We start from the raw sequence: 12,256 nt of genomic DNA, 5'->3' as shown, positions 1-12,256 counted from the left end.
TTCTAGAGGATCAATACTGTGTTTTAACTCTGTATTTTTTAATTAAAAGTAATTTCAATTATGTGTTTAACTATTAATTTAAGTGTATACCTTTCCTTCCTTCTCATGTGCTGGTTAAGTCTGTAGAGTTTATTGTTATTTGATACCACTAGTCTGTAATAATTCTACTGTACATGCAAAGGAATAAGTTGTGATCAGTGAAAATGTTGAAAACCAAGTAATTTCATATAAAGAAAGCATTTCATGATAAAGACTTGGTTAAATGATCCTTCAGTAAAATAATTTGTAGTCTTTTTATTGTAATTTTTTAAATTAATTTTCTAAAATAATTATGAATGTGTGTATACAAACACACACACACACATATGTATGCATTGTTTTTATATACTGTAAATGAAAATAGCCTATCACAGGTGAAAGAATGGTGAAATTATTTTACTTAAACATATTTTTAACAAGTAAACATTTGACGTAACAAAGTGTTACAAGTAAAGATGTAGAAGGTTGGGGTGCAGATTGTTAAAGTAACAGTTTAATATTTGATATTAAGCAAATGCATGCATAATGCTGTTTGGGAGCAGCCATTAAACATGTTTTTTTAAGTGTTAACTTTTATGTTTTATTGAGGGTGAAAAATTAATGGAAAGCAAGTCCTACCCAAAATAATGTGTACAATAATATATTAGAACCCACTCTCCTATTATTAATTTTCCTTTTTATGCAACTCTTAAGAATTCTTATAATACTAATATACACAGCTAATAAACTGACAAAAATAGAAGTAACACTGTAACTTAACAATATTTCTGTATGGTTTGCTCAGATAGTTTACTAATATATATATTAGTTTGTTATAACTTAAAAAAAAAACAGGCTGAAACAAGAATAAATAACAAAGGCTGCACTAATTGAAAAGATTTCGTGGTACAAGCTTATAATGTGTGAATAGGTATAGAATCAGGAGAGCAAGATATGGTCACTCAAGCCCACAATGGTCCCACATGTAGCTTAATTCACTGGCTACAGACAGTTATGGGAAGGTGACTGCTCTTCCAAGTAAAGAAGAAAATAAAAATTAATTGAAAGAAGAATAAGAAAATAAGGTACTACCATTTGGGGGTAAGTAAGTTGAAAACTTATCTCAAGTTAGCATTCCAGCCCCCAATATAGTAAAAAGGCACTAAATGACAGCACAGCATAAAGTATCCCCTCCAGCTATCCAAATAAACTAGTTTTGGCTTCCAACCACCACCCATTCACCAACTCTACTGTTACTATCATGTTCTAAACAAGTCTTCATTTGCGGCAAAGTGTACATCTGCATAAAGTAGTGCCAAGTTGTTAAATGACCTAACTCATGACTTAAAATAGTTATTATAAATTTTAAGTAAACTTAATCAAAGTTGTATTTCTTTATATTTATTTAATGCATTCTTATATTTGTTACAAGTAACATTATAGCTTTTACCCTGGGATCTTTTCAATTAGTGCAACATTTTTGTTTCGGCTTGTTTTTTTAAGTTATAACAAACTAATATAATTAGTCAGATGTTTAGATTTGCTGTTTTCAATGCAGTTCTTCCTTGTAATTTTCCATATTTAACTTCATTAAAATGAATTCATTTTCACTAAAATATATACATATATATTTGCATATTAGGTGATGAAGAAGTTCAATGTTAAGAAGATTATTTTCTCCAGCTCAGCTACAGTATATGGTGTTCCTCAATATCTTCCACTAGATGAAAAACATCCAGTAGGAACAAACTGTACTAATCCATATGGTAGAACCAAGTATTTTATAGAAGAAATTTTGAGGGACATTTCTGTTGCTGAAAAGGTATTTTTATAAAATAAGTATAGGTAAAAAATATGCATTTAGTTGCTTTAGTGACAACAGTTGTTTGTTGCTTTTGCATAATATTCATGTAATATAATCTGTTTCCAGATTTGTCTAATAGTCAGGTTTGTACTATTTTATAACATTTATAAAACTGTTCATTAAATCAATTCTGTGCCTTTATTTCAAAAATTTAGAGTTTCTGAAATACTTAATCATCTAGTCTTGGTCAGTTAAATTTACTGAGTACAATTTGGAGAATAACTGTACAGCATAATCATAGTTATGCGATTACATGGAGTTTCATACTGCAAGACATTCAGGTTTTTCCTTATTTTTTAATAAATTACATGTGTAATAAATATATTTTATTAACTTGTGTCAAATATGAAGTACCAGTGTATAACACACCAAAAATGATGGGACAAGTACTACCACCACAACCCACCTCATAGTGTACCCTAATGTCACATTTCATAGCTAACTGAAATAAATACATTTTGCAAAATCAAAGTTGACTAACCAAGACACAGAAAAGTGTAGTCAAACCTTGGTAAATTCCTTTGTGAGCTAGTGAAAACTAAAATCATTATTAAGTAAATGAATTTGTGGCATATTCTTTGAATAACTATTGAAAAATCTGTTAGATAAACAAATATATTAACATACAAAATTTGGTATGTTTTGGTAACACTATATTTCAATAATGGTTTTTTTGTTGTATTGCATAGCAATAAAAATATAATGTAATATTATTGTTAAGGGGCTATGAACTGTAAGTACAAAATATTTTTAAATTTTGTAGTTTATATATAGTTACTGATTTCTCAATTTAGAATCTCCATTGATTAAAGAGATTTTTTAATAAAATCACATTGATGATATAACACAAAATAGCTTAATTCAGAAACGATTTAAGTTCAAAATTGAATCAATATTTTTACTTCCATAATAAATTTTTTGCACTTGGCTCTGGATTAGGTGATTCCACATCTTTACTTTAGGCTTATTATACCAATGCTCACTACTCTTACTAGGTTTCATGCTCCCCTTGCACCTTTCATCACTAAAATCGTAATGGCAAACAATAATGAAACTGTTCTTTCTGTACAAATGCATTTTGCTTTTATGACTCCTATTTTGAGAAACCAAGTGCAGTGTGACATACGTTAGCTTTTATATGGGTTTTAGGTTATATTCATACATTTGTTTCTGAATTGTAGTGGTATTCAGATGAGTTCTTATGTAATAATGTAGTACAAATTTGTGACTAAAAATTTCTATCTTTCTATCATAATGTGTCATAAGAATATTTCAGTGATACTAGATCACAAAAATTTGGTATTGCATGAGTTACTATGGTAATACAATCTATCTGATTATTATTATTCTATACTAACAAGTCTTACAAATCATAGGTATCTAGATGCATATAATAATGGTAAATCGTGCTTATAAGATTAGTTTCAGAAGTACTAAGATGTGAGTGTGACTGCACACCACATTAGCTAAGTTACAGCAGTAAAGGTAGTTGTATTTTGAATGTAAAATAAGATAGTAATCTAACATTTAAATGAGTTAAACTGTTTAAAAATGATAATTATGAAGACGTGTGTGTATGGTATGAGCTAAACTGATCTTTCTTTCATGGGTATACTGTGGAACATGGTGAATCATGACTGTTAAAAAGTGACTGAAAATCTTGGAATGTTGCTGTGTGACCATTGTACACCTAAACAAATTCTTACATAAGGTAAGATATGTATAAGTTGATGCATACTTGCAGTACATGATATAACTGTTCAGTACTACTACTAGTAACCATGACAACCAATTTCAGCATTATTTGTCATTTGTTCATCAGGCTTGCTGGAGCACACATACAGTTCTGATGAGGTACCATGTAATGACTTGTAATAACAACATTTTGAGCAATAAAATGTAGAAGAACATGGATAAACAGAAACATCACTTCAGGAATTATAATACAGTAACAAACCAAAGCACTGATAGATAAAGGTAAAAAAAAAAGAAACCTAAATCAAATAATCATGAAACATAACTTTGACAAAATCTAGTATAATAAATTTCACCAAGATGTACACAGTGCATATTAATTTCTTGTATAGTAACAGAGCAGAATTCCTTTACTAGACTTTGTTAAAACTGATATAGATGTTTACACAATGCAAACCCACTGGTATGATTTTGAAAGATCACTTGCAAGATTTCTACAAGCAAACATTTGAAATAAAGCTTAAATGGAGTGCCAAGAAATTTATAAGAATTGCAGTAAAACCAAAGAAATGTCATTGGTCCTTATTTCAACTTTATTTGTTGCAGCTATGACCATTGACAGTCAAAACTGGTTAGCCTTACAGATATGGTGATAAAACATACTAGGTAAACTAAGCAAACTTTGCAAAACTACTTCTTATCACATGCCATTTCATAGCTGAGAAAATAAAAGAAACAACTTTCAGGTGAGGGTTTGTCAGTCAACTGACCAACCTAACTAATGGTTAAGTAGCCATTGTTAATTATATCAGTTTGAAAACCACTGCTCATAGTCACAGATGAGTACTGTCACTGAGTTAGAAAAATGCATTTTTGTTCTATATAGAAAACAGCTTGTTTTGGGCATTAGTTTTATCATTGCAGCAAATGATGACTTGTACAGTCCATTGATTTTATGCCTTGTCATGGTTAATACTGGGTTATCTTTCTGCACAACTGTAGTTTACTTATTTCAACAGTGGAATTGTCTGAAAACTTTTGATAGATTCATCTTTTAGATTTCTGTACTTGAACCTAAATCACAGACATCTAGCTTTGTACTGTGAGCAACACTAAAGATATGCTTCTTTACTTACATCTGGTTGCCAAAATGAAATTTATGTTAATAGGCCAAAATGTTGATGTCTTTCAATGAAGTAAAACAAGGTTCTGGCTACTACAGTAACATTATGTCCATGTGTCATCACATGCACATGTCCATACCATTCACTGTACATGTTGCTCCCACCTAAAGTGGTAACAAGACCAAGGTAAAATCTCATTTCATTAAACAGATGATGCTTTTAATGCCCTTTGTCTCACGATGGAATATGTATGGTCCCTCACCAGTGGCAGAAACATTTTCTAAAGAGTCTTTTGATCTGACATTATGATGCAGCCATTGCATCAGAGTCTGGAAACTTGTATTGTGCAATAGAAAATTATGATTGCTACATCATGACACCTTGAACTTCTGTAGTAGTATATTTGCCAGTTGATGTTTTGTTCACATCTTAATGGTTGATGCTCATTCTTTAACCTCATCATGAATAGAATCCACCTTAGTAGCTGTTCTCTTTTGCTTTTTTTTCAGCCATCATTTGGTTCAATGCACCCATCTTAAAATATATTACCACCAAAATGGCCTTTGTCAAAGAGGAACTGTTTCTGAGACCGTGTGATGTTACATGGGTTTGTTTGTTAACCATTCCTTACACTCAGTATGAAATGTGTAGACATACTTTTCATACAGTCTCCTCAAGTCTTTGAGTCTTGAACTCAGACCCATAGATTGTTAGGTTTTCTTCTCATCCAATTATTTATAGTATCATGCTTTGAGTCATCTATAATTAACATCAAACATTGCACTGTATGCCTTGAATCCAACTATTCCATGAAGAAACATGCCGTAAACATTTGAAAAAGATTTGAATTTGTTCTATGTTATCTTGGAACATTGGTGAGTTAATATGCTTTACGTTATTAACATTGTGAAACAGTGGTGCATCCAAATACTTTCTGCTCATATGTCTGCCACTGTACCTCTAAAACATAATCTGTATTTAAGAGAAACCCTCTTTTTCCTAAAATTTAATAAATATGTTGACTGTGCCCTTATGCAAGGCCAGCAGAAGAATAATATATGTAGGAATAAACATTGTTCTTTTCAACCATCTTAAACAATCTCAGAACATTATCAGTATACTTTAAAAGTTTTAACTTTATTATAACTGTATGAAGTTTCGACAAGATTTTGTCATCCTTGAGTGCAAGTATTTTACAGAGACAGTTAACTAAGTCATAAATGGTTAGTATAGGTCGTATGTGGCAGTAGTTTTTTGTGTTGTTTTGTAATATCACACAGTTGTGGTGTGCATTAGTCAGTATTATTTAGATAAAAAGAAAGGTCTTCGGTAATCAAGTTGTCTTTCTTCATTTGTAACAGGGTTTGTTCAGTTGTTTTTCATTTGTGTTTGTTGGGTTGTTGTGGATGGGTTTAAATTTCCTAATATCTGAAAGGATGTTCTTCATTTTGTGGATGTATTCTATGTTGTTCACAATTAATTAATGTTGCCTTTGTCAGTTTTTAAAATTTTAATGTTGATATATTTTTCATATTGTTTATGCATTTTACCTTGTTGCTTGTGAAATTGGTCTTCAGTTTATGGGTCTTATGACTTGTATACCTATAATCTTGATAAGTATGTAGCCTTGAGCCCTCACACCTTACATAATTTTTGCAGTTTCCTTTTGTTTTTTGTGTGTTTAACCTCAGAAACACATTAAGCTGACTAAACTCCAGAGCCTTAATGGCCAGCTTTGACATTGTGTCACTTTTTACTGAAGTTCCCATCAAAGCAAAGAAGCCTTTAATGTTACACATGATCTTTACAGTGATGACCGCTGTCCTTTTATTCACATCCCAATATACTTTTCATTTCCCTTTTAGAATTCACAACAACAAAAAATAAAAATCAACTTTATTTTCAACAACAAAAACTTTCTTTAGACAAATGTCTTAAGTATAGGCAACCCTGTTTCACCTGTTCTCACCAACATATTTATGATCTAGATCAAAACACAAGCCATACAATCTGCATTTAATCTTTCTGTACTGATAAAAATATGGTGATGACACTTTTGCTGATTTCATTCTATGAAACACGTAAACACCTTTTCTGAACACGTAAACTTCATTCACCCTAACATTAAATTTACCTTTGAAAACAAAAATAAAAATGAATTATATTTTCTTAATCTCAACATTATCAAATTTGACAAATATTTCAAAACAAAGTTCACCAAAAAAATTGCATGCACAGGCCTCTACACCCCCTGGAACTCTGCCCATGAATCCAAGTAAAATATTACTATAATAAAAAATCTTAAATACATAGCTTGAAGAATTTTTCATCTGAGAACACAGAAGAAGAAATCATCTCTGTAAAGCAATTCCTCATGTACACCAACAAATTTCCATTAAACATTGTCAAAACAGTTCCACGCAACCACCAGAACAAAAATCTCAAAACTCAACTTACAAACAAAATTGACACTAATACATCAAACAACACAACATTACACAGCAGTTTACCCTTTATTCCTGACAATAGCTCAAAAATAATCAATACTTGGAGAAAACTTGCCATCAAACATAAAATTTCTGTTTATCTAATTCACATAAAAACCTGGCACTAAACTAACATTACTATTAAATAAAAATTATATATAATCACATAATTCAAATGTAATTTATAAATAACATGCAATAGCTGTCTAGGATTTTACATTGAAGAAACAGGTAGAAAATTTGAAACCAGATTCACTGAACATAAAGAAAAAAAACAACAATAGACCCTCTTGTGCTTACCACCATTACACTAAACAAGAAAACCATATCCATACAAACAAAACACTGTAATTTTAAACAAAGAATGCAGCATCAATAAATGTAAAATAAAAGAAGGTATCTTAATTGAAGAAAACAGCTCCACACTAAATCAACACTCGGGGTTACCAAGATACCGGTATTAGACTGTGAAGCAATATTTTGTTGTATAATCTTTTTGTTCTATACTGCAAATATATAGTTATGTATCTCTGTAAAATACTTGTATCTGAGGATTACAAAATCTTGTTGAAACATCATACAGTTATAACAAAGTTGTTTTTTTTATTACCCAGGCAAGTCATCTTAAAACTTTTATTTTCTTAAAAGTATCAGTATGCCTTAAGTTCCTGACCTTTCAAGGATTAATATGATCATAGTTTGATGTTGGCTATTCCTTCTATCAGTTTTACAGTTTGTATCTCAAAACAGCTGGTATGGGTATTAACACTTATTAATAAGTTCTCTGCTTATCAATAAAAGTATTAATACCCATATCAACCATTCTGAGATGCATTTTATCTCAAGTGAGTTTCTTGTTATCAAGTTTTACAGTTTCTTATGGTGGAATTTACTTATCATGTACACCTCACCTCTCTATCTGGTCACAGGTAACCCTGATCTGCCTGACAATTTCTGTGCTGATTAATTATACTTGGGTGCCCCATAGAGATCACTCCATTTAATGTTGGGATTTCCAAAGTGGTCAGTACTGTCATGACCCATCCTTACCACCCTGTGATATGGCATTTGGAAAATAGGCTGCAGAGGTTTTCTCTAACTACCTTTCAACATCTAGACCCTGAGGGTTGATGAATCATACAAACATACATATAACCTTGATCTAGAAGTAGACTTCTCTTAGTCCTTACTGCATTTAGTGGCAGTATTTTCAGGTGTACTGCACTGATAGATAAATATTAAGCATATTCGTATAGAAAGTTTGAGACAAAATGTAACATTGAAAATAAAATTAATATTTACAACAAAGAAAAGTTAAATACTCAAGTAAAGCAAGAGATAAAATATTCGTTTATCACACAAATTCTCTTGTGTATTTTTAACTAACTATCAGTATTTGACTGGTTGACTTTAGTGTGCAGTTTAATTAAAGGTTTTTAAGAGGCTGGTGATGCCTATCTACTTAAGAGAGGGAGAATAAACTTGTACAGATCAGAGTAATAGCTAAGTATTCCTTAATACTCTTCACCAACCTGTTTCTTGGGTATGACCCATGCCTTATGGAAGAGAAATGTATGATACAGAAGCCTGGGCATGTAAGTACAGGCTTTCTTGAATGGCTGTTGTGTTGTTTAATACTGTCTTCAGGTAATATGTTAGGCAAGTTCAGGTCTGCTTACAGTAGGTTTACTAAGACTTTAAGTTAGGACATCTGCATGAAAGATTTCATCTAAATGTTTGTAAATATTCTGAAGAAAGACATTTCTAGTTACACACAAATTGGAGTGTGGCATAGGGGGCCTTTTCCTCCTACTGATGGGGATCCCAGGGACATGCTTTGGGAAAGTTTTGAAATGTAAATATGAAATGGCACATAATGTAAAGTATTGTAAAACTTTATGTTTGGATTAATGGTATTTTTCTAAATCTTGCTGGGAGAAAACAATGATATTGAGATTTTATATCAAAGTAAATTTTATCGTGAAATTTCAGTCTTATGCCTTGGCATATATATGTATGTGTAGCAATGCTTTGGGTATGATTCCTTCAACAATGCTTCATGTAGGAAACCCCAGAGCAACAATTTAGTAAAAGATTTTAATTAAACAACACTTTTTTTCTTTTGGCTCTTATTAGAGATGGAGCATTATTCTTCTGAGATATTTTAATCCAGTTGGAGCACATGAATCTGGCCAAATTGGTGAAGACCCCCAAGGAATTCCTAACAATCTGATGCCATATATCTCTCAGGTTGCTGTTGGACGACGTTGTGAAGTACAAGTTTTTGGGAAAGATTTCAGAACCCCTGATGGTACAGGTAAGTCTGATTTTATTAATGAATATAAACTTCAGACATTCCAACTCTTGAGTTACAATACTACTTAACTTCACATGATGTCTTACTTCTAGTGTTTTTTAATCCTCTTGCTAAAGGCAATATAACATACACATGCTGCAATTTTTTAGAGATGTATGTTGAAACTTTAAACTACTTTAATTTACTTGTATACTAATAAACTTGACATCAAAACATAGATAACAAATGAAATATTAATATTGTATAGGGTTTCAAGTTTTTAATTTTATAATGAAAATGTTGAAAAAATCCTTAATTTCTCATAATGAGAATTGTTGCATTTACTTTCAAGGGCTTTGTTCTTCTCTAATTTACCTTACCACCATCTGAAAAGTATGGATTTTAATGTAAAGCATAATTTTTGTAGTCCCCAGTCTAGTTTGTTCATGGAGACACAAACCAGAAAAGCAGACATATTTACCATTTCAAAATGTCACATCCTCACTTTCACAAACTGCCAATAGTTTTCTCTGAAATTTTATACTGTGTTATTTATATCTAACAGAAAGCCAAAATTTTATCTATCAATTTGCATATTATATTGCATTGTTTCATCATTCAGTTAAGACATTTTTCTCAGAGTAATTGCATTGACAAACATAGCTGAATATTTAAAGACTTTTATCACATAGTTGGAAAGCCAGAAAAATTGATATTTATAGGACATTGCTTGTTATTTTACTGCCATTATTCTGTGTTATTAGGTGCTTTACATAATTAAATAAAAATTATTTTGTTTATACTAATATCATTATTATAAATAGTAGGCTTAAGTTTCATTTGCACTCAATAGAGAAAAACAAAAGACTTAGGTAAGTATTATAGTTCTTGTTTTTCACATCTATTTTTTATTTACTATTGTAAAAGTAACTAAAATGCCAAGATTAGAAACTTATTAATTAAGGTTACATCAGATGAGATAATGAAAAGCAATAAAACTTCTTCATGAGGTATGCTTGTGAGCTGTACATTTTTTGAGTGATTTACAACTTGAATGGTGGTAATATTAGACATGGTTTAGAAGGTAATAAAACAACAGAATTGAAAACAAACAAGTATATACTGCTACAAATAGTTTTTTGTTACAATGTGTAGTCTTTCTGTAAAGAAAAAGGGGAGGGTGTTAATTTTATTTCCTGATGTTTTATAGTAGTTACAAAGTCAGTTGATTTGGCTAACCTTGTAAAGGGCTAGAATAGAGAAAATAATATAAAATATAGTTTTTCTGATAAAAAACAATATTTGATGTTTAACTGATATTACAGAAATGTAATTTAAAAATTGTCAGATAAAAAAAGTATTTTTTGATCTTAATATGAAAATCACTTTGCACTGACTGTATATATTCATGGATAAATTTTCAGAAAAATTCTTATGTTTTTGTATACAAAAGACTCGTAATGTTTACTAGGAGCTTGAAAATTTTGTAAAGGTTAACAAGTTTTATTAAATCTGTAACATGAAAATTGTTCATTCCTTTGGGTTTATAAATTCAGGGTAATACGTTTAGTTCATTGTGAGAGGATTAAAAATAATCAATTAAAATAGTAATGGAAAAAAACACTACATACTCTGAACTAAAATCATTCCTTTGGAGCAACAAATATCCGCCTTGATATATAAAAAAATTTTCAAGGATTGTGATGCACAAACTTAGCATCACATTCCTAACATGAAAATGAAAAACTCAACACTCAGTTTTACTTCTTAGTTTGTCAACTGCATGCTGTCAAAATGCCCATTAAGATTTGTTCAGAATTTACCATTTAAACCAGCTGAAGTTTTGTAGTATTAGTTACATTCTGTGTTTTAGTGGAACATTCCTGAAGAAGTTGTAAAGTAAAATGCTGAGTGTCTCATTAAAGATAAATAACAAATTTGTGTTATAAATGTATTTATTACTTGTATTAAAAAGTCTTTTATACACCAGTAAGCAATACAGAAATTAATTAATGAATTACATTTTTCTCTGTTGGAAATACAACTGTACCAGTAATTTTTTGGAATATTTATGAAAGTCAGATAAACTATGTTACAATGGTTACTAGTAATTGCTTATGAGATGAAAAGAATTTGCTCACTGCAACAAGAGATCTTAATAAAACTTATAAACTCCTCTTGCATTGAAAAGTGATTGATAATATACCCATTAAGGTGATGTCTCATGCTACTTCAAATTTGTCATGAGGAATTATTGTTGAAAGGGATTTGAAGAACATCCCCAAATCAAATATTCCTGCTGGTTTCTCCACCAAAGGAGTTTTTGCAGTGAGGAGTATCTCCACTTACAAAGATGGAATTATGATGCCAACCAATGTCTTCATTCTGATATTTACATCACCACATCTATCTGCTACCATCAAGGCAGGTTATCTTAATTAGAAGGTATGGCTATACATTCAAAACCCTCAGATGTTTCAGTGTTAGCGGTTTGGTCACTAGAAGACATCGTGCCATGGTTCCTTGATGTGTGCTTGTTGCAGTGGCAAGGACCACGATGCCTATGAGTGTGAAACAGACCCTCGTTGCATCAATTGCAATGGCTCTCACCCATCCTACTTTTGTTCTTCCAATAAATGGCTAGAAGAAAAAGAGGTACACCATTTGAAAATGATTCAAAATATTATGTCCTTAGTCGCTGGAATCCTCTTCCAACAAGAAAGAGCTGCCCAATTGGCCCAGGGCAAGATCCATGGAGGTCAACAGACTTCCC

The 12,256-nt window shown here is 31.1% G+C and overlaps 1 protein-coding gene across 8 annotated transcripts in view; it reads left to right on the top strand.

Moving 5' to 3' along the window:
* The window catches only part of LOC143230444 (UDP-glucose 4-epimerase-like), a 69,057-nt gene that overhangs the window by 30,944 nt on the left and 25,857 nt on the right, over positions 1-12,256 (top strand). For all 8 annotated transcript variants that reach the window (XM_076464008.1, XM_076464009.1, XM_076464010.1 and 5 more), the window contains 2 exons: positions 1,661-1,840; positions 9,324-9,504. In XM_076464008.1, coding sequence (XP_076320123.1) covers positions 1,661-1,840; positions 9,324-9,504 — 361 coding nt within the window. The remainder of the gene's footprint in view (positions 1-1,660; positions 1,841-9,323; positions 9,505-12,256) is intronic.

The sequence above is a fragment of the Tachypleus tridentatus genome, chromosome 10, assembly GCF_004210375.1.
Source record: "Tachypleus tridentatus isolate NWPU-2018 chromosome 10, ASM421037v1, whole genome shotgun sequence".
In the NCBI taxonomy this organism is placed as follows: Eukaryota; Metazoa; Arthropoda; class Merostomata; order Xiphosura; family Limulidae; genus Tachypleus; species Tachypleus tridentatus.
Note: the sequence above shows the minus strand (reverse complement) of the source record. Positions and strands in the feature narration are given on the sequence as shown.